General features: G+C 32.2%; 2 protein-coding genes and 1 long non-coding RNA gene across 15 annotated transcripts in view; 2 read left to right on the top strand and 1 right to left on the bottom strand.

Annotated features, from left to right (window-relative positions):
• Positions 1 to 2,737, top strand: part of tweek (transmembrane protein KIAA1109 homolog tweek) — a 68,042-nt gene extending 65,305 nt beyond the window's left edge. For all 7 annotated transcript variants that reach the window (XM_073970412.1, XM_073970411.1, XM_073970408.1 and 4 more), the window contains exon 32: positions 1,923 to 2,737. In XM_073970412.1, the coding sequence (XP_073826513.1) occupies positions 1,923 to 2,684 (762 nt within the window). In that variant the 3' untranslated portion in view covers positions 2,685 to 2,737. The remainder of the gene's footprint in view (positions 1 to 1,922) is intronic.
• Positions 2,738 to 6,124: 3,387 nt separating this feature from the next.
• Positions 6,125 to 10,648, bottom strand: LOC141393262 (uncharacterized). The gene is made up of 2 exons (XR_012410042.1): positions 9,106 to 10,648; positions 6,125 to 9,025 (listed from the first exon to the last, which is right to left on the bottom strand). It is a non-coding gene; the product is annotated as an uncharacterized lncRNA (long non-coding RNA).
• Positions 10,649 to 12,022: 1,374 nt separating this feature from the next.
• LOC141393261 (carbonic anhydrase 2-like) lies at positions 12,023 to 22,077 on the top strand. Of its 7 annotated transcripts, none has more exons than XM_073966249.1 (7): positions 12,023 to 12,103; positions 12,184 to 12,327; positions 20,613 to 20,749; positions 20,841 to 20,867; positions 20,953 to 21,359; positions 21,419 to 21,676; positions 21,737 to 22,077. In XM_073966249.1, exons 3-7 carry the CDS (start codon positions 20,710 to 20,712, stop codon positions 21,941 to 21,943), a joined length of 939 nt encoding a protein of 312 aa, XP_073822350.1. In that variant the 5' UTR covers positions 12,023 to 12,103; positions 12,184 to 12,327; positions 20,613 to 20,709; the 3' UTR covers positions 21,944 to 22,077. The 7 variants fall into 7 exon arrangements, with proteins under 7 accessions (XP_073822350.1, XP_073822347.1, XP_073822346.1 ...); XM_073966246.1 differs by having other exon boundaries at positions 12,184 to 12,423; positions 20,640 to 20,749; XM_073966245.1 differs by having other exon boundaries at positions 12,184 to 12,423.
• The last annotated feature ends 1,552 nt before the right edge of the window (positions 22,078 to 23,629 follow it).

Below are 23,629 nucleotides of genomic sequence, written 5' to 3'. Positions count from 1 at the left end.
GCATCTGTTCACCACATGGACGGCGCAGTATAGAAGAGAGTTGAATATCAGGGTCGATGGTAGCAGAATTCCGACCACAAACTGCCCCAAAATTCTAGGGGTCACATTCGACACCACTTTCATGTCGTTCTCGCATGCCACAGCTATCTTCGATAAACTAAAATACAGGAACACGGTCCATAAGTCCCTAGTCGGCAGCACTTGGGGTGCAGATAAAGAAACCTTGTTGACCACGTATAAAGCGATAGGTCGGTCTGTGGTAAGCTATGCGGCGCAAGTTTGGTCACCGAATTTATGTGACACGCAGTGGGATAAGATTCAAATTTGTCAGAACGCCGCAGTGGAATCTACAGCAACATAATGAGATGCTATCGTTGCAGTATTTGCTCGGGTGTTACCATGAGAGCCATCCCAATCACCATCCGCTGGCCATCGATACACCCAGACACATCAGGAAGGATATTCATGCTCTAGAGACGGAGGTCCAGCAATATAGGAGAGAACCTCTAGATCAACAGGCATATCAGGCTGGTTTGAACAGCATTCACACGGACACAGTTGCCAAGGCCATAAGCAATTATTGTGTCAATGCAGTCATCGGAGTACATCCCCCATCTATCGCAGCTGAAGAGCGTCAGCTGCCACGACAAACCAGAGTAGCTTTGGCTCAATTACGATCGGGATATTGCAGTCGCCTGAATTTCTATTGGGCGGGAATTGATCGCCCAATATGAAGCATGGGCACCTATTCAACTGCCCCGCCAAACCTACTCATCTAACTCCAGTGGATCTGTGGTTACATACCATCGAAGTAGCCACTTTCTTGGAACTGGAGATAGACCCAGAACCAGATTGAACAGGAGAACGAACATACAAACATAATAATAAAACACTGTTACAACAACAACTTGGTTCCATTTGTTTGATATTCCAACTTAACGCCAACATGACAACATTGGAGGAATTGTAACACAACTTATCTTGTATTCTTTTGCCTTTTCGATGGTGTTTTATTACCCACACTTCTTTCACGTTTTTGGATTTTATTTATTTTAACTGTGGTTTTACCGAAAATACGAACCCGATCCTCTGTGGTATCCTTGGTGTGTAGCACACATTTTCCCTAATTAAATGATATCCTGTTGTTTTTGTTGATACTGATGTTTGCGTCTCATTTCCACAGAGGTGCCATCAACGTCCATTTCAGTTGGGTGGTGTATCTGTATGGACCTCTTGAGAATTTGTACTCTGTTTGCCTCATTGTTTCCGATTATGTTACTCGATTTGTTCTCGAGGTCTTAAGGGAGGCTGTAAAGATTTAATCATTGGTGACAATTGGATCCATTCTCCTGCCAGAATATGTTGACAAACCATTATCAATGTGATGGCTGTGGGTACGACCCATAAATAATATCGAGCGCTGCGATGTTTTCATACTTTTACGCACCGAGGGTCGTTTCTATCATATCCCTTTTAAAGAATTTATAGTAAATAGCCTGCAATTCTTCTTTCCTCGTGGACTATGCGTTATTTGCCGTCCCCAAGGTTCTCAGATCATTGATAATCTTCAGTTGCCCTGCCATTTCCTCTTCCATCGATTTTTCGAATCAATGGTAGGATTCAAAACAAACGGTGGTAGATTCTCAAATTGTGTATAACGACCAAAGATATCCCGCTGTGATTTATCTTCATCTTCACTATCCGGAGAATCTAAATTTTTTCCTCTTCTAAACGTCGCAAAGTACTAATTTCCAAGAGGACCACACAAATGCACCGCCCAGTGAAATGGACATTGACAGTATCTTTATGGAAGTGAGACGCAAAAATCAATACCAACAAAACTAACAGGATTCCTGCGTGCATACATTTTTATTTGATTTTTCATACTTACACTAATCATATTTTGCTGTTTTTCTTTCCAGGTTGGTGCCCAATCAGCCAGAGCTGCCTCCCCAAATCTTTCACAAAACCTTAAACATCAATTAAAACCCTATGTCACCGAAGAAATTCTAAAAGAACAACAGCATTTAGCTTCGACATCATCTAATAATTCATCAGCATCAAATACTCTTTCATCACGAAATGCTAGCTCCAGCAATTTGGATGGAAATCAAACACAGCAACAACAATCATCTAATACGGCAAATGCTAGCGGAGCAACACAGCATTTGGCAAATAGCAATCATAATTTGAACAACGATACCAAAGACTCAAACTCTACAACAGCGTCAACAACAACAACAACAAAACATACAACTAACATTAATCAAAACTCAGCTGTTAATACAGCAGCACCGAATACAGGCTCTGCTGGTGCGACGGCAACATCTCAAAATCCAACAGCAACACCTAGTGCTGGTGGTGGCGCTGCTGATCCGAATAATGATACTGATCTTGAATCATTCTTTCGTGATTGGCGTCATTTCGAATGTCAAACATGGCATTTGGAACCAACGGTACGAATTCTCTATTGGGCTGGAAAATCCATTGAACCCTATGGCATTGATTATATACTCAATAAATTGGGTTTCAGTCATGCACGCACCACAATACCCAAATGGTTGCAGCGTGGCTTTATGGATCCATTGGATAAGGTACAGGCTTTAATGATGATGCAGTTGTTAAACATGATTAGGGAAAATAAACAGGAGCAACAGGTGAAAAATACGAAAAATTCCAATTAAGTGTTATAGTTCGCAATAGTAATGTTGGAGAATACCAATGACATGCATACAAATATACTACATAGTAGCTTCAATTCTCCATATCGACCCCCCAAATATACCCCGTAAATATAACCATGATTGATTGAGATGTGTGGCGGTAGTGGAAATATATTATAAATAATTAATATTATACATACGTCGTCGTATATAGAAAAGATAATTATTATCATTTAAATATCCAATGAACATGAACATCAGCAACAACAACAACTCTTATGGCAATATATAATCATAGTCCTGACTTCTTATCTCTCTCTCTCTATATATATATAAATATTTCTATATACAAACATAAATATTTATAATATTCTATATAGCGCTATTGTGTCGATTAGATCGTTAACATCTCGTTTTTTTTTGTGTTGAAAAAATAATATCGTGATTAGTTGCGATTTCTTATAGCATACAACAGGATAGCGTGGAGCAGTTTCTTGGAAATTGTCTACGCATTTTTTGATCTTAAGATACTCCTTTCCATCTAAGAATTTTGAAAGAATTGCTGTCCATATGAAACAGACGTCGATACCTTATAGGAAGCTGTCTGTGAGGCAAGTGAAACGCTCTCTAAAAACCCTTGTGCCCATTTTGCCGATAGCTGATCGTCCTGTTCTTTAATGTTTAAAATCGGTTGCTCAAGTAACTACAGTTCATGTGCTTTCTTTACGCTCCGATGATCAAAATTTGATTGGTCCACATAACGCCTGTTTAAATCACCATAGAGTTTGCTGACAACCTTCCCAGAGTTTCCCAAAGGCCTTTGACTTTGTCAATTGTTTCTAAGGTTTCTCTGTTTTCACCGTTTAATACCCAATGATATGGCATGCCCTTAATGGTCATCAAATTCATATTCTAAAGTTCAAAATCTGTTGCTCAAGTCAGTATGCCTGCACATATGTATACTTCTGAGATGGGGTCCATGCTCCATGAAGAGTATTTAATTCGTAAACCGTATTGCCCCAAAACGCCAGTTTACAGCATTGTTAGAGTTTGCAGAGGCCTGGTACCCTTCAATTAGAAAGTCCGATGGATTCATATTTTCACAGTGTCGACGTCGTTGTAAAGGACAACAGTAGGGGACATGTTGTTTGGAATATACCTGCTCGAAAAACACATAATTTCTACGGAAGTCTTAAGCCCATCCTGGTTTCATCCTTAGAAACAACCACTCTTTCCAAAGTTCTTCAAGGTAAAAAATAAATATTTCCACGGATTTTACCCTTCAGTGAACGCGAGGGTATTGCATTTTGATTTTAAGGGCCGCTATTGGCGCATTATACGAACTGAAAATCCTTCGCAGAGGGGTACAACAACTAAACACTCTTGATATTAAATTAGAACGTCGTCAATGCTTCAAAAAATGTTGAACTTACAGAATTGGAGGGTGTTGTCGAACTGATGTCTATTTTGGGGTGTTATATTTGAATAACAACATACCAGACGAGTTTCTTAACCAATTCTTCCTTGGCGCCATATAATGGCGAGTTTCTTAACCGGCCCTTCCTTGCTCCTTCTGGGATGTTCGTGGGAAATATGTATGAATGTTGTTTATTGGCGAAATATAATACCATCAATACTTCATATTGACATTATGTTGAATAAACAGAATTGGGCAAGTGTTCTAACAGAAGGGGGAAATAGAGATGTCTACTTTTAGGGGCTTTATTTAAATAGTAAATACATAACAGAAAATGGGTTTCGAAAGCAATCTTTCCCTGTCCCTTCTGAAATATTTGTAGGAAATCTGCATGTGTGTTGCCTAATAATAGTATTGCCATCCTAAATCAGCCTTGGTAATATTCTGTGATCAAGAAAAACCTCCACAATATATGGGGTATGCTATAAAAAATCTTACAATAGTCGACACTTACATATGTTTCGACTTTAGTTTTTCTTCTTCATTTCATTTGTATATTAAAAAAAAAATTTATATAAGGTATGAAGCAACGCTTTTGTACAAGATTGTAAAACGAGAAACGAGTTGCAGCAAAAAAGTGATGTGTTAGTTGTGTATTCGTAGCCAGCATTTTTTCTACTTTCATTGTCAATGCAAATAAAAATTTAAAACAAAAAACGAAAATCATCAACAAAATCTATTTACAACAAATAATACTCGAAGTATTAAAGTAGACATCATCATCGTCATCATTGTCAAAAAAACACATTTAAAAAAATCTACAAAAATTGTAAAATTTTAGTATTTAATTAGCCAAAAATTTATTATTTTTTTTACTTTTGCTTTTAGTTGAAATTACTGCGATTCAATTGTTGGATTTGTTTTTCTTAAGTTTTTCCTTTTCATTTTCTTTCTTTATTCTGCGCTTCTGTTTTTGTTATTTTATTTAATAAGTTTTCGTTTTTTATTTTTTTTCTAAGGGAAAAGAAGCAACATTTTAATTTATAAAATTATATTAATTTTAAATTAGAAACAAAACAAGAAAATACATTATTATACTATATATAAACAATATTACTATTATAATTATTATTATTAAACAATTATACAACCAAGACATTATTATGGGAAAATATTATAATAAAAAATAAATAAATAAAATATAAATACAATAAAACAAATAACGGATTTTTTTGTGGGAAACCTTTTCGGAGCATTAATCATGAATTTTGAAACAACATTCTTCGATTTTTGCATGGAAACACAACGTGATTTTTTTAAAGAATTATTTTTAGTATTTTTTCAATCAACAACACAAAGTGGATTTTTTAAAGAATAGTTTTTCAACCAACAACACAACGTGGATTTTTTAAAGAATATTTTTCAAACAACAACACAACGTGGATTTTTTAAAGAATATTTTTCAAACAACACAACGTGGATTTTTTAAAGAATATTTTTCAAACAACACAACGTGGATTTTTTAAAGAATATTTTTTCAACCAACAACACAACGTGGATTTTTTAAAGAATATTTTTCAAACAACAACACAACGTGGATTTGTTAAAGAATATTTTTTCAACCAACAACACAACGTGGATTTTTTAAAGAATATTTTTTCAACCAACAACACGACGTGGATTTTTTAAAGAATATTTTTTCAACCAACAACACAACGTGGATTTTTTAAAGAATTTTTTTCCAACCACCATCACAACGTGGATTTTTAAAGAATTTTTTTTAAACCAACAACACAACGTGGATATTTTAAAGAATATTTTTCAACCAACAACACAACGTGGATTTTTTAAAGAATATTTTTTCAACCAAGAAAACCACATGGATTTTTTAAAGAATATTTTTTCAACCAACAATACAACGTGGATTTTTTAAAGAATATTTTTTCAACCAACAATACAACGTGGATTTTTTAAAGAATATTTTTTCAACCAACAATACAACGTGGATTTTTTAAAGAATATTTTTTCATAAAACAGTTGTATATTTCGTTGAGCTTTAGGCCATATTGTGTTTTATTTATTTTCCAATATTTCGCAATTGATTAAATTGCATCTTCAGGGGATCTACAAAACATACTTAATATTAATATCACAGCTTTTTTATATCTAAAGACACCAACACATTACACAAAGAAATTGCTTACATGTAAAACTTAATTTAGCGTCAAGATTACTTAAAAACTATGACAGACTTCACCGTCATCGTCGACTGTAAATATTGCACTGGATTGCTTTACATATTGCACGATCTCTTCTGTGTTAAGTGTCGGTAGCAGTAGGCTGCGTTGTCGGTGTCGCTTTTAAAGTTGATTCGTTTTGTTGTCTCTAGGTTGTTTATATGTAGCATCTCCAACATCAATCGTTTATTGTAATTATTTTCTGTTTGAAGAATTTTAACTTTCTCAAAGTTTGGTACATGATTGTATGTCTTGCAATGTTCTGCAAGAGCTGTTTTTGGTGCTGTATGATTGTTTCTTAGTTTAATGTCTGATTTGTGGGCAGACATCCGAGTTTTTAACTTATTTTTGGTGGTACCCACATATAATTTGCCACATTTCTCATCACTATTACCATCACATTCTATTTTATATATTACATTGTGTTTATCTGCATTATTTATCTTGGTTTTTGTATTAGTAAAGAATTTGTTAAGGGTATTACTCGTTTTTTGTGCTATTATATATTTGGTTTTATCGTACAAATTAGATTTTTGAAATCTTTCGGATATCTCCGGTACATAAACCATAGATTTGTATACTTTTTCAGTTATTTTTTCTTCGCCTCTCATGTGTTTCGAATTCTTGTTGTAATTATTTATAAGATTATTTATAATCTTATTTGGGAAATTGTTTTTCGATAATATATCTCTTATTTTATTTTTGTTATCGTTGTGAAATTTGGTGTCGCTTATGTTTAAAATTCGGGTTACCAAATTCCTCGCTGTATTTATGACCATCTGCTTTGGGTGTTTAGAATAGAAATTTATAATTCTCCCGGAAGCCGTTGGTTTTTGGTACCAGTCTATCTCTAATTTTCTTGCTTTTTTGTATACCAGAGTATCTAAATATGGTAAGCATCCATTGCATTCCTCTTCCATCGTGAATTGAATATTCTTATTGAAGCTATTAAGTATTGTCAAAGTATCCAATATTGCATCATTCCTGAGTATCACAAATAGATCGTCAACATATTTTGTCAGTATCAGAGGTTTCGTCGTCAATTGTTCCATACAGGTGTCAAGTAGTTTCTCCATCACTAAATCAGCAACTATGGGAGAAGCTGGTGAACCCATTGGCAGTCCTTTCTTTTGTTTGTACACCTTGTCATTATATTTGAAGTACCGATTTTCTTTAATGCAAAAATTGAGAATACGGAAAAATAGGCACTTAGTCATATTAGTGTATTCTTCGATTTCATTCCATCTTTCTTCTACAATTCTTATTCCCAAATCGACTGGTATACTCGGAAAGAGAGATACGACATCAAACGATACCATCTTATCTTTCTCACTAATTGGTAGATTTTTTATTTTATTCTTGAATTCTATCGAGTCTTTCACATTGTATTTGGAATTCTTAGTTAAGTTCTTTAAAATCTTAACCACATATCTACACAATTGAATGGAGGGGGAGTTGACGGACGAACATATAGGCCTTAAAGGGTAACCTTCCTTGTGGATTTTCGGAAGTCCATATATTCTAGGCGCTGTTGCCACGTCAGTTTTTAGTTGCTTCCTTTCAATTGCCGAAATTATATGATGTTTGTACATTTCTTCTACAAGCTCATTATTCTTCCTTATTAAATTTGTTGTTGGATCTTTGCTTAGTCTTTGATATGTCATCATGTCCGATATAATGTTGTTCATCCTTTGTTCGTAGTCATTTTTACTAATTGCCACCGTCACATTTCCCTTATCTGCATTCAAAATGAAAATATCTTTATGTTGTTTCAAGAAAGCACGGGTATGTTCCACTGTACAGTTTACAAATTTGTCTCTTCCACTCTCTGTCATTCTATTAATGTGTGTATCGATCATTGTTGTGAACTTTGTTCTCATCACTTCTTCTCTTTCTTTTTCGTTCCATGTTTGAATAACCTCATCTCCGTCCGCAATAAACTTGAATAATGGAAACTGCGTTTTTGTTGTTGGTAGTCCAAATTTATCTCCGAGTGAGAGAAGCCACTTTACATCGAATGGGAAATCCGTTGTTGTTTTATTAACAAACCATTTTTCGTTATGCTTTATGTTTAGTTCTATCATTTGTTTTTGTTTTAGTTTTTCAAATTTTAGCCTCTGAGTATTTTTGACTTGGTTCTCTATATTTGTTGTTATTTTGCTTTGGTTGAGAGTAATGCTGTTTTTCTCCTCTTGTGTTAAGTGTTCGTTTAATGCTTCTTCTACTTCTTGAATTTCTTTGTTGTATTGCTTCAATTCGTAATGTTTTTGTTTTATGACGAGGTTAAGGATTTTGTTTTGAAAGATTTCAATGTATCTTTTTAAAATATTTTGAATGTGATGTATAGGATGTGTATTAAAAATTGCATAGATATTTTTAATTGCATTCTTAATAAAATTAGGTACTATTCCATGATTGCGGCATTTTATTAAGAAGGTCAAAGAACATTTTGTCTTTGTCGTTTTTACCTTTCTATTTTTGTGCTTATTTAAGATGTGTCCAATGTTACATTTTTTCTTGATGTTTTTGTAGATCATTTTGTTGGTGTTTTACGTCGTGCTCACCGTATTGTAATTTTAGTTTTTGTTGTTTTTTCGACCTTTTTGATTTTAATAAAACAGTTGTATATTTCGTTGAGCTTTAGGCCATATTGTGTTTTATTTATTTTCCAATATTTCGCAATTGATTAAATTGCATCTTCAGGGGATCTACAAAACATACTTAATATTAATATCACAGCTTTTTTATATCTAAAGACACCAACACATTACACAAAGAAATTGCTTACATGTAAAACTTAATTTAGCGTCAAGATTACTTAAAAACTATGACAGACTTCACCGTCATCGTCGACTGTAAATATTGCACTGGATTGCTTTACATATTGCACGATCTCTTCTGTGTTAAGTGTCGGTAGCAGTAGGCTGCGTTGTCGGTGTCGCTTTTAAAGTTGATTCGTTTTGTTGTCTCTAGGTTGTTTATATGTAGCATCTCCAACATCAATCGTTTATTGTAATTATTTTCTGTTTGAAGAATTTTAACTTTCTCAAAGTTTGGTACATGATTGTATGTCTTGCAATGTTCTGCAAGAGCTGTTTTTGGTGCTGTATGATTGTTTCTTAGTTTAATGTCTGATTTGTGGGCAGACATCCGAGTTTTTAACTTATTTTTGGTGGTACCCACATATAATTTGCCACATTTCTCATCACTATTACCATCACATTCTATTTTATATATTACATTGTGTTTATCTGCATTATTTATCTTGGTTTTTGTATTAGTAAAGAATTTGTTAAGGGTATTACTCGTTTTTTGTGCTATTATATATTTGGTTTTATCGTACAAATTAGATTTTTGAAATCTTTCGGATATCTCCGGTACATAAACCATAGATTTGTATACTTTTTCAGTTATTTTTTCTTCGCCTCTCATGTGTTTCGAATTCTTGTTGTAATTATTTATAAGATTATTTATAATCTTATTTGGGAAATTGTTTTTCGATAATATATCTCTTATTTTATTTTTGTTATCGTTGTGAAATTTGGTGTCGCTTATGTTTAAAATTCGGGTTACCAAATTCCTCGCTGTATTTATGACCATCTGCTTTGGGTGTTTAGAATAGAAATTTATAATTCTCCCGGAAGCCGTTGGTTTTTGGTACCAGTCTATCTCTAATTTTCTTGCTTTTTTGTATACCAGAGTATCTAAATATGGTAAGCATCCATTGCATTCCTCTTCCATCGTGAATTGAATATTCTTATTGAAGCTATTAAGTATTGTCAAAGTATCCAATATTGCATCATTCCTGAGTATCACAAATAGATCGTCAACATATTTTGTCAGTATCAGAGGTTTCGTCGTCAATTGTTCCATACAGGTGTCAAGTAGTTTCTCCATCACTAAATCAGCAACTATGGGAGAAGCTGGTGAACCCATTGGCAGTCCTTTCTTTTGTTTGTACACCTTGTCATTATATTTGAAGTACCGATTTTCTTTAATGCAAAAATTGAGAATACGGAAAAATAGGCACTTAGTCATATTAGTGTATTCTTCGATTTCATTCCATCTTTCTTCTACAATTCTTATTCCCAAATCGACTGGTATACTCGGAAAGAGAGATACGACATCAAACGATACCATCTTATCTTTCTCACTAATTGGTAGATTTTTTATTTTATTCTTGAATTCTATCGAGTCTTTCACATTGTATTTGGAATTCTTAGTTAAGTTCTTTAAAATCTTAACCACATATCTACACAATTGAATGGAGGGGGAGTTGACGGACGAACATATAGGCCTTAAAGGGTAACCTTCCTTGTGGATTTTCGGAAGTCCATATATTCTAGGCTGACTGGTACCAAAAACCAACGGCTTCCGGGAGAATTATAAATTTCTATTCTAAACACCCAAAGCAGATGGTCATAAATACAGCGAGGAATTTGGTAACCCGAATTTTAAACATAAGCGACACCAAATTTCACAACGATAACAAAAATAAAATAAGAGATATATTATCGAAAAACAATTTCCCAAATAAGATTATAAATAATCTTATAAATAATTACAACAAGAATTCGAAACACATGAGAGGCGAAGAAAAAATAACTGAAAAAGTATACAAATCTATGGTTTATGTACCGGAGATATCCGAAAGATTTCAAAAATCTAATTTGTACGATAAAACCAAATATATAATAGCACAAAAAACGAGTAATACCCTTAACAAATTCTTTACTAATACAAAAACCAAGATAAATAATGCAGATAAACACAATGTAATATATAAAATAGAATGTGATGGTAATAGTGATGAGAAATGTGGCAAATTATATGTGGGTACCACCAAAAATAAGTTAAAAACTCGGATGTCTGCCCACAAATCAGACATTAAACTAAGAAACAATCATACAGCACCAAAAACAGCTCTTGCAGAACATTGCAAGACATACAATCATGTACCAAACTTTGAGAAAGTTAAAATTCTTCAAACAGAAAATAATTACAATAAACGATTGATGTTGGAGATGCTACATATAAACAACCTAGAGACAACAAAACGAATCAACTTTAAAAGCGACACCGACAACGCAGCCTACTGCTACCGACACTTAACACAGAAGAGATCGTGCAATATGTAAAGCATAGCCGACCAAGAAGAGCGAGCGCTTAAATTGTTTATGTGTGGGTAAAATTACACTGACAGAACAGGGTGATGATTTTCATATTGAGTGTGAAATGAAAAATATATTGTTGGCGCGTTCGCTTTGTATGACTTAAATTAAAAATAATATAAATAACTTCATAATTTGAAAAGTATTTTTCTTCATATGTTAATTTTTTTGAGAGAAAAAACAAATTGTATATAAAAATGATTTTTTAAGACTTTCTAAGCATACATACATTTTTTATTGTTGCATTGCAGACGAGGCATTCTGCGTCATTAAAAATATTAATACAAAACAAAAATCATTTTCAAATTCTACCCTCCACATATTTGCTGTACAACTGCAAAATCTTTTCTGTGTACCCAAAAATAAACAAATAAAGCGGCATCAACCTGCTTGCATGAAATTCAGTACAAGACTGAAGTAAAAAAATCAAAACATTTGCTCTCTTACTTTGCGTTCGGGTCGCGTGTGTGTGATTTGCCGAAAAACTTCGTAACCAAATCAATTCGCACGAACGGGTTTGATGTAAAGCAATCCAGTGCAATATTTACAGTCGACGATGACGGTGAAGTCTGTCATAGTTTTTAAGTAATCTTGACGCTAAATTAAGTTTTACATGTAAGCAATTTCTTTGTGTAATGTGTTGGTGTCTTTAGATATAAAAAAGCTGTGATATTAATATTAAGTATGTTTTGTAGATCCCCTGAAGATGCAATTTAATCAATTGCGAAATATTGGAAAATAAATAAAACACAATATGGCCTAAAGCTCAACGAAATATACAACTGTTTTATTAAAATCAAAAAGGTCGAAAAAACAACAAAAACTAAAATTACAATACGGTGAGCACGACGTAAAACACCAACAAAATGATCTACAAAAACATCAAGAAAAAATGTAACATTGGACACATCTTAAATAAGCACAAAAATAGAAAGGTAAAAACGACAAAGACAAAATGTTCTTTGACCTTCTTAATAAAATGCCGCAATCATGGAATAGTACCTAATTTTATTAAGAATGCAATTAAAAATATCTATGCAATTTTTAATACACATCCTATACATCACATTCAAAATATTTTAAAAAGATACATTGAAATCTTTCAAAACAAAATCCTTAACCTCGTCATAAAACAAAAACATTACGAATTGAAGCAATACAACAAAGAAATTCAAGAAGTAGAAGAAGCATTAAACGAACACTTAACACAAGAGGAGAAAAACAGCATTACTCTCAACCAAAGCAAAATAACAACAAATATAGAGAACCAAGTCAAAAATACTCAGAGGCTAAAATTTGAAAAACTAAAACAAAAACAAATGATAGAACTAAACATAAAGCATAACGAAAAATGGTTTGTTAATAAAACAACAACGGATTTCCCATTCGATGTAAAGTGGCTTCTCTCACTCGGAGATAAATTTGGACTACCAACAACAAAAACGCAGTTTCCATTATTCAAGTTTATTGCGGACGGAGATGAGGTTATTCAAACATGGAACGAAAAAGAAAGAGAAGAAGTGATGAGAACAAAGTTCACAACAATGATCGATACACACATTAATAGAATGACAGAGAGTGGAAGAGACAAATTTGTAAACTGTACAGTGGAACATACCCGTGCTTTCTTGAAACAACATAAAGATATTTTCATTTTGAATGCAGATAAGGGAAATGTGACGGTGGCAATTAGTAAAAATGACTACGAACAAAGGATGAACAACATTATATCGGACATGATGACATATCAAAGACTAAGCAAAGATCCAACAACAAATTTAATAAGGAAGAATAATGAGCTTGTAGAAGAAATGTACAAACATCATATAATTTCGGCAATTGAAAGGAAGCAACTAAAAACTGACGTGGCAACAGCGCCTAGAATATATGGACTTCCGAAAATCCACAAGGAAGGTTACCCTTTAAGGCCTATATGTTCGTCCGTCAACTCCCCCTCCATTCAATTGTGTAGATATGTGGTTAAGATTTTAAAGAACTTAACTAAGAATTCCAAATACAATGTGAAAGACTCGATAGAATTCAAGAATAAAATAAAAAATCTACCAATTAGTGAGAAAGATAAGATGGTATCGTTTGATGTCGTATCTCTCTTTCCGAGTATACCAGTCGATTTGGGAATAAGAATTGTAGAAGAAAGATGGAATGAAATCGAAGAATACACTAATATGACTAAGTGCCTATTTTTCCGTATTCTCAATTTTTGCATTAAAGAAAATCGGTACTTCAAATATAATGACAAGGTGTACAAACAAAAGAAAGGACTGCCAATGGGTTCACCAGCTTCTCCCATAGTTGCTGATTTAGTGATGGAGAAACTACTTGACACCTGTATGGAACAATTGACGACGAAACCTCTGATACTGACAAAATATGTTGACGATCTATTTGTGATACTCAGGAATGATGCAATATTGGATACTTTGACAATACTTAATAGCTTCAATAAGAATATTCAATTCACGATGGAAGAGGAATGCAATGGATGCTTACCATATTTAGATACTCTGGTATACAAAAAAGCAAGAAAATTAGAGATAGACTGGTACCAAAAACCAACGGCTTCCGGGAGAATTATAAATTTCTATTCTAAACACCCAAAGCAGATGGTCATAAATACAGCGAGGAATTTGGTAACCCGAATTTTAAACATAAGCGACACCAAATTTCACAACGATAACAAAAATAAAATAAGAGATATATTATCGAAAAACAATTTCCCAAATAAGATTATAAATAATCTTATAAATAATTACAACAAGAATTCGAAACACATGAGAGGCGAAGAAAAAATAACTGAAAAAGTATACAAATCTATGGTTTATGTACCGGAGATATCCGAAAGATTTCAAAAATCTAATTTGTACGATAAAACCAAATATATAATAGCACAAAAAACGAGTAATACCCTTAACAAATTCTTTACTAATACAAAAACCAAGATAAATAATGCAGATAAACACAATGTAATATATAAAATAGAATGTGATGGTAATAGTGATGAGAAATGTGGCAAATTATATGTGGGTACCACCAAAAATAAGTTAAAAACTCGGATGTCTGCCCACAAATCAGACATTAAACTAAGAAACAATCATACAGCACCAAAAACAGCTCTTGCAGAACATTGCAAGACATACAATCATGTACCAAACTTTGAGAAAGTTAAAATTCTTCAAACAGAAAATAATTACAATAAACGATTGATGTTGGAGATGCTACATATAAACAACCTAGAGACAACAAAACGAATCAACTTTAAAAGCGACACCGACAACGCAGCCTACTGCTACCGACACTTAACACAGAAGAGATCGTGCAATATGTAAAGCAATCCAGTGCAATATTTACAGTCGACGATGACGGTGAAGTCTGTCATAGTTTTTAAGTAATCTTGACGCTAAATTAAGTTTTACATGTAAGCAATTTCTTTGTGTAATGTGTTGGTGTCTTTAGATATAAAAAAGCTGTGATATTAATATTAAGTATGTTTTGTAGATCCCCTGAAGATGCAATTTAATCAATTGCGAAATATTGGAAAATAAATAAAACACAATATGGCCTAAAGCTCAACGAAATATACAACTGTTTTATTAAAATCAAAAAGGTCGAAAAAACAACAAAAACTAGAATATTTTTTCAACCAACAACACTACGTGGAGTTTTTAAAGAATATATGTTCAACCAACAACACAACGTGGATTTTTTATAGAATATTTTTTCAACCAACAACAAAACGTGGATTTTTTATAGAATATTTTTTCAACCAACAACACAACGTGGATTTTTTAAAGAATATATGTTCAACCAACAACACAACGTGGATTTTTTATAGAATATTTTTTCAACCAACAACAAAACGTGGATTTTTTATAGAATATTTTTTCAACCAACAACACAACGTGGATTTTTTTAGAATATTTTTTCAACCAACAACACAACGTGGATTTTTTAAAGAATATTTTTTCAACCAACAACACAACGTGGATTTTTTAAAGAATATTTTTTCAACCAACAACACAACGTGGATTTTTTAAAGAATATTTTTTCAACCAACAACACAACGTGGATTTTTTAAAAAATATTTTTTCAACCAACAACACAACGTGGATTTTTTAAAGAATATTTTTTCAACCAACAACACAACGTGAATTTTTTAAAGAATATTTTTTCAACCAACAACACAAAGTGGATTTTTTAAAGAATATTTTTTCAACCAACAACACAACGTGGATTTTTTAAAAAATATTTTTTCAACCAACAACACAACGTGGATTTTTTAAAGAATATTTTTTCAACCAACAACACAACGTGGATTTTTTAAAGAATATTTTTTCAACCAACAACACAACGTGGATTTTTTAAAGAATATTTTTTCAACCAACAACACATCATGGATTTTTTAAAGAATATTTTTTTAATCAACAACACAACGTGGATTTTTTAAAGAATATTTTTTTAATCAACAACACAACGTGGCTTTTTTAAAGAATATTTTTTTAATCAACAACACAACGTGGATTTTTTAAAGAATATTTTTTCAACCCACAACAAAACGTTGATTGTTTAAAGAATATTTTTTCAACCAACAACACAACGTGGATTTTTTAAAGAATATTTTTTCAACCAACAACACAACGTGGATTTTTTAAAGAATATTTTTTCAACCAACAACACAACGTGTATTTTTTAAAGAATATTTTTTCAACCAACAACACAACGTGGATTTTTTAAAGAATATTTTTTTAATCAACAACACAACGTGGATTTTTTAAAGAATATTTTTTTAATCAACAACACAACGTGGATTTTTTAAAGAATATTTTTTCAATCAGCAACACATCGTGAATTTTTTAAAGAATATTTTTTCAACCAACAACACAACGTCGGTTTTTTAAAGAATATTTTTTCAACCAACAACACAACGTCGGTTTTTTAAAGAATATTTTTTCAACCAACAACACAAAGTGGATTTTTTAAAGAATATTTTTTCAACCAACAACACAAAGTGGATTTTTTAAAGAATATTTTTTCAACCACAAACACCATGTGAATATTTTAAAGAATATTTTTTCAACTAACAACACAGCGTGGATTTTTTAAAGAATATTTTTTCAACCAACAACACAACGTGGATTTTTTAAAGAATATTTTTTCAACCAACAACACAACGTGGATTTTTTAAAGAATATTTTTTCAACCAACATCACAACGTGGATTTTTTAAAGAATATTTTTTCAACCAACAACACAACGTGGATTTTTTAAAGAATATTTTTTCAACTAACAACACAACGTGGATTTTTTAAAGAATATTTTTTCAACCAACAACACAACGTGGATTTTTTAAAGAATATTTTTTCAACCAACAACACAACGTGGATTTTTTAAAGAATATTTTTTCAACCAACAACACAACGTGGATTTTTTAAAGAATATGTTTTTCAACCAACAACACAACGTGGATTTCTTAAAGAATATGTTTTTCAACCAACAACACAACGTGGATTTTTTAAAGAATATTTTTTTAATCAACAACACAACGTGGATTCTTTAAAGAATATTTTTTTAATCAACAACACAACGTGGATTTTTTAAAGAATATTTTTATACCCTCCACCATAGTATGGAGGGTATATTAAGTTTGTTTTTCCGTTTGTAACGCATTGAAATACTCATTTGCGACCCTATAAAGTATATATATTCTTGATCAGGGTAAAATTCTAAGTCGATCTGAGCACGTCCGTCCGTCCGTCCGTCCGTCTGTGGTAATCACTCTAGCATCCACAAAAATGGAGATAGGACGCTGAAATTTTGGGAAAATGCGTCTTTTGTTTGCAGGCAGGTCAAGTTCGATGATGGGCTATATCGGTCCACGTTTTGGTATAGCCCCCATATAACGGTACCCCCGATTTACGGTATTTTGACGTTTTTAGCTACATTTTCAGACCGATTTAGCTATAATTTGACATTTAGGGTTCTTAAGTGTCAGTAAACATATATAACAAAACTTGTGGACATAGGTCCACGTTTTGGTATAGCCCCCATATAACGGTACCCCCCGATTTGCGGTATTTTGACGTTTTTAGCTACATTTTTAGACCGATTTAGCTATAATTTGGCATTTAGGGTTCTTAAGTATCAATAAACTTACATAACAAAAGTTGTGGACATAGGTCCACGTTTTGGTATAGCCCCCATATAACGGTACCTCCCGATATACGGTATTTTGACGTTTTTAGCTACATTATCAGACCGATGTAGCTATAATTTGACATTTAGGGTTCTTAAGTGTTAATAAACATATATAACAAAACTTGTGGACATAGGTCCACGTTTTGGTATAGCCCCCATATAACGGTACCCCCCGATTTGCAGTATTTTGACGTTTTTAGCTACACTTTTAGACCGATTTAGCTATAATTTGACATTTAGGGTTCTTAAGTATCAATAAACATATATAAAAAAAGTTGTGGACATAGGTCCACGTTTTGGTATAGCCCCCATATAACGGTACCCCCCGATTTGCTGTAATTTGACGTTTTTAGCTACATTTTCAGACCGAGGTAGCTATAATTTGACATTTAGGGTTCTTAAATGTCAATAAACTTATATAAGGAAAGTTGTGGACATAGGTCCACGTTTTGGTATAGCCCCCATATAATGGTACCCCCCGATTTACGGTATTTTGACGTTTTTAGCTACATTTTCAGACCGATGAAGCTATAATTTGACATTTGAAGTTCTTAAATGTCAATAAACTTATGTGACAAAGTTGGGGACCTAGGTCCACGTTTTGGAATAGCCCCCATATAACAGTACCTCCGATTTACGGCATTTTGACGTTTTTATCTACTTATTCAGACCGATTTAGTTATCAATTGACATTTAGGGTTCTTTAATGTCAATAAACTTATATAACTAGTGGACATAGGTCCATGTTTTGGAATAGCCCCCATATAACGTTGCCGCCCGATTTCAGGTATTTTGAGAATTTTACCAACAAGTTTTAACCGAATTATCTGTAATGTGAACATTTGAAATTCTTAGTGGTCACCACACCTCTCCACCAAAAATTGTCAAGAAAGCCCCCATATAACGGTACCTCCCGATTTTCAGTAATTTGATGATTTTAGCTACAAACCGAACTAGCAGTAATTTGACATTTGAAGTTCTTAGTGGTCACAACACCTCTCCATCAAAAATTGTCAATATAGGTTCATGTTCGGATATAGCTCCCATGTAACGGTACCTCCCAATTTTCAGTAATTTGGCAATTTTAGCTACAATTTTTAACAGAACTAACTGTAATTTGACATTTGAAGTTTGTAGTGGTCACCACACATCTGCATCAACAATTTTCAACATAGCCCCAATATAACGATACTTCCCGATTTTCGGTACTTTGAGGATTTTACTTAAAATGTTTAACCGAACGTAGTTCCATGTTTTGTATAGCCCCAAAACAAACCTCCCGATTTTCCGTACCTTTCTGTAATTTGAAATTTAAAAGTCAACAAAAATTCTGCAACAAAAATTGTTCATTTAAGTTCACATTTCCGTATAGCCCAGATACCTCCGAACTAGCTGTTAATGACATTTGAAGTTCCCACGTTATGTACCGATTTTCGATATTTTGAGGATTCTAGCTAAATTTTTTAACCGAATTAGGAGTTATTTGACATTAAAAGCTGCCATCAAAAACTGTCAACATAGGCCCATGTTTTATTATAACCCCTATATAACAGTACCTCCCAATTTCTAGCCCACCAAAAATTGTCAACAGTTAGATATAGGCACCATAAAAAAGGGCCTCCCGAATGAAGCATTTTATGTACATTTTCTGACATTTTAAAGTACTCACTTAAAGTTGGGGACAGGAATGAATATTTTATGGTGGAGGGTATGAAAAGTTCGGCCTGGCCGAACTTAATGCTTTTTTACTTGTTTTAATTAACAACACAACGTGGATTTTTTAAAGAATATTTTTTCTACCAACAACACAACGTGGATTTTTTAAAGAATATTTTTTCAACCAACAACACAACGAGGATTTTTTAAAGAATATTTTTTCAACCAACAACACAACGTGGATTTTTTAAAGAATATTTTTTTAACCAACAACACAACGTGGATTTTTTAAAGAATATTTTTTCAACCAACAATACAGCGTGGATTTTTTAAAGAATATTTTTTCAACCAACAACACAACGTAGATTTTTTAAAGAATATTTTTTTAATCAACAACACAACGTGGATTTTTTAAAGAATATTTTTTTAATCAACAACACAACGTGGATTTTTTAAAGAATATTTTTTTAATCAACAACACAACGTGGATTTTTTAAAGAATATTTTTTTAATCAACAACACAACGTGGATTTTTTAAAGAATATTTTTTTAATCAACAACACAACGTGGATTTTTTAAAGAATATTTTTTTAATCAACAACACAACGTGGATTTTTTAAAGAATATTTTTTTAATCAACAACACAACGTGGATTTTTTAAAGAATATTTTTTTAATCAACAACACAACGTGGATTTTTTAAAGAATATTTTTTTAATCAACAACACAACGTGGATTTTTTAAAGAATATTTTTTTAATCAACAACACAACGTGGATTTTTTAAAGAATATTTTTTTAATCAACAACACAACGTGGATTTTTTAAAGAATATTTTTTAATTGAATTCCATTTAAAATTCGAATAATTTCATTTGTAATTCGAATTTTTCATTTGTAATTTGAAATTTTTTCATTTGGAATTTCAAATTAAAATTAAAAATGAAAAAATTTCAAATTACAAATGAAATAATTCGAATTACAAATAAAAAATTCAAATTACAAATTAAATAATTCGAAATTCAATTGGAATTCTCAAATTACAAGTGAAATGTTGCGAATTTCAAATGAAATAATCAAATTACAACCGAAATTCTTCGAATTACATGTGCAAATGGTGTAGTTTCGCACCTTAATTGGTTGGCCTTGTTACAGGTTAACTCCTTCTTATCACCTAAGGACTGTTCATAAAAATAGATTATTGGTGGCAATTTCCACTGTACTCGCCTAATCATTTTGATTGAAAGCTTTTACTTCCAGATTTTTATTAAAAACGTTTTTTAATAGTCCTTCAGGGCTTGCAATATTGTAACAGAATGATTCGCCCATAACAGTAGACTTTGGATACAAAAACAACATGAATGTGAAATATCTGCCGGATTTTATTCTAATTTTTGGTAGGTTAATATGATTAATTCGAAATGATTTAATATTCGCAAAGTTATGGTAAACTTTCATTAACTTGATTTTTCATTTAAATTTCTTTAGTATTTTTAGAAAGATTGGTGATGAGTGGTAAGTCTGTTAGATAATTGAGGTTTTTGTGGGATAAATGGAAACTGAAAATTCAGATTTTTTTTTTCAAATTTCCAATACAAAGTTGCTTTCGTGCCCATTCGAACTCGTTGTGATGGAAAGCACACATTGCCCTTGCGAAATCCCCAAATAAGAGATAAACTATTTTCGCAACTTCTCTGCCACAACTGTAATGCCACATCGAAGGGCACAATTTTAACAAATGATGGAGATTGGTTGGTTATTGATTTAATTTACGACAAAGAGGAACATATACCTTCGCTCAGTAATGGCCCAATGAAAGGCAAAGGCACCTACCGTTTTAAACAAATCAATTTCAATTGGATCGGTAAAACCAACGAAATATGGGACTTTAATGACGTTAAATTTCCAGCGGAATTACATGTAGTATTCTATAACCCAAAATATGGCGAGTATACGGAGGCTGTAAAGCACAATGATGCTGTGGCAATATTATCAATGGCATTTCGCGTAAGATACCTAACAAAAGTTCATCTTTATAAGTTTTCAAATTAAAATCCCATTTCCAGGTTAGACCAAATAGTCCCAGCACTCGATTTTTATCAGCTATCAATGATTTCCTGCAAAATGTAACAGCATCAAAAACAAATATAGCAATGCCTGTTGGAGAATCTCTACGATTGGATTCATTCTTACCCCAATCATTGGAATATTATTATACCTATTCAGGTAGTAACGTTTCCACATTGGCTCCATGGGAAGACACCTGCAAAGCCACAATAATATGGATTGATTTAGAATTGCCCCTTAAAATACATCCAGATCAGGTAAGTAGGTTAAGTTATGGAAATATTTAGTATACAACGTATTTTATTAAATGTTTCTAGGTTTCTGCATTTGAAAAATTACTAACGTATGGAGAAAGACCACAAATATCCTCATCGCCAGAATATGTCGGACCCAATGGACTAATCTATAGATCCATAAATCTGAACAATGGAAATGGTCAACTTAATTGCGGTTCCTATAAGGAAGCATTCTTTACTGTGGCATGTGTCTTATTGGTGGAATTTGTTATTGTACTGATTATATAAAAATACAAATTACAAGGTGTAGGATAAAAATAATGTGATTTTTTTTTTGAAATATTAAATATTGTAATTTTTTAAAAATTTTGTAAGTATCAACATAATGTGGATTTTTAAAAATAATAAAAACAACAACACTATTTGGATGTTTTTTTGATCACCAACACAACGTGGATTTTATAAAGAATATTTTTTCAACCAACAACACAACGTGGATTTTATAAAGAATATTTTTTCAACCAACAACACAACGTTTTTTTTTTTAAAGAATATTTTTTCAACCAACAACACAACGTTTTTTTTTAAAGAATATTTTTTCAACCAACAACACAACGTGTTCTTTTAAAGAATATTTTTTCCAACCACAAACACCACGTGGATTTTTTAAAGAATATTTTTTCCAACCACAAACACCACGTGGATTTTTTAAAGAATATTTTTTCCAACCACAAACACCACGTGGTTTTTTAAAGAATATTTTTTCCAACCACAAACACCACGTGGATTTTTTAAAGAATATTTTTTCCAACCACAAACACCACGTGGATTTTTTAAAGAATATTTTTTCCAACCACAAACACCACGTGGATTTTTTAAAGAATATTTTTTCCAACCACAAACACCACGTGGATTTTTTAAAGAATATTTTTTCCAACCACAAACACCACGTGGTTTTTTAAAGAATATTTTTTCCAACCACAAACACCACGTGGATTTTTTAAAGAATATTTTTTCCAACCACAAACACCACGTGGATTTTTTAAAGAATATTTTTTCCAACCACAAACACCACGTGGATTTTTTAAAGAATATTTTTTCCAACCACAAACACCACGTGGATTTTTTAAAGAATATTTTTTCAACCAACAACACAACGTGGATTTTTTAAAGAATATTTTTTTAACCAACAACACAACGTGGATTTTTTAAAGAATATTTTTTTAACCAACAACACAACGTGGATTTTTTAAAGAATATTTTTTCAACCAACAACGCAACGTGGATTTTTTAAAGAATATTTTTTCAACCAACAACACAACGTGGATTTTTTAAAGAATATTTTTTCAACCAACAACACAACGTGGATTTTTTAAAGAATATTTTTTCAACCAACAGCACAACGTGGATTTTTTAAAGAATATTTTTTCAACCAACAACACAACGTGGATTTTTTAAAGAATATTTTTTCAACCAACAACACAACGTGGATTTTTTAAAGAATATTTTTTCAACCAACAACACAACGTGGATTTTTTAAAGAATATTTTTTCAACCAACAACACAACGTGGATTTTTTAAAGAATATTTTTTCAACCAACAACACAACGTGGATTTTTTAAAGAATATTTTTTCAACCAACAACACAACGTGGATTTTTTAAAGAATATTTTTTCAACCAACAACACAACGTGGATTTTTTAAAGAATATTTTTTCAACCAACAACACAACGTGGATTTTTTAAAGAATATTTTTTCAACCAACAACACAACGTGGATTTTTTAAAGAATTTTTTTTTTCAACCAACAACACAACGTGGATTTTTTAAAGAATATTTTTTCAACCAACAACACAACGTGGATTTTTTAAAGAATTTTTTTTTTCAACCAACAACACAACGTGGATTTTTTAAAGAATATTTTTTCAACCAACAACACAACGTGGATTTTAAAAGAATATTTTTTCAACCAACA

The sequence above is a fragment of the Musca autumnalis genome, unplaced genomic scaffold, assembly GCF_047663935.1.
Source record: "Musca autumnalis isolate F117 unplaced genomic scaffold, ASM4766393v1 scaffold_2, whole genome shotgun sequence".
In the NCBI taxonomy this organism is placed as follows: domain Eukaryota; kingdom Metazoa; phylum Arthropoda; class Insecta; order Diptera; family Muscidae; genus Musca; species Musca autumnalis.
Note: the sequence above shows the minus strand (reverse complement) of the source record. Positions and strands in the feature narration are given on the sequence as shown.

Bases quoted from the DNA above. Each gene is read 5' to 3' on its own strand.
- LOC141393261 (XM_073966249.1), top strand. From the start codon at position 20,710: ATGAATGTGAAATATCTGCCGGATTTTATTCTAATTTTTG. The intron at 20,750-20,840 runs GTAGGTTAATAT...AAATTTCTTTAG, and splicing joins GGATTTTATTCTAATTTTTG to TATTTTTAGAAAGATTGGTG. The intron at 21,677-21,736 runs GTAAGTAGGTTA...AAATGTTTCTAG, and splicing joins TTAAAATACATCCAGATCAG to GTTTCTGCATTTGAAAAATT.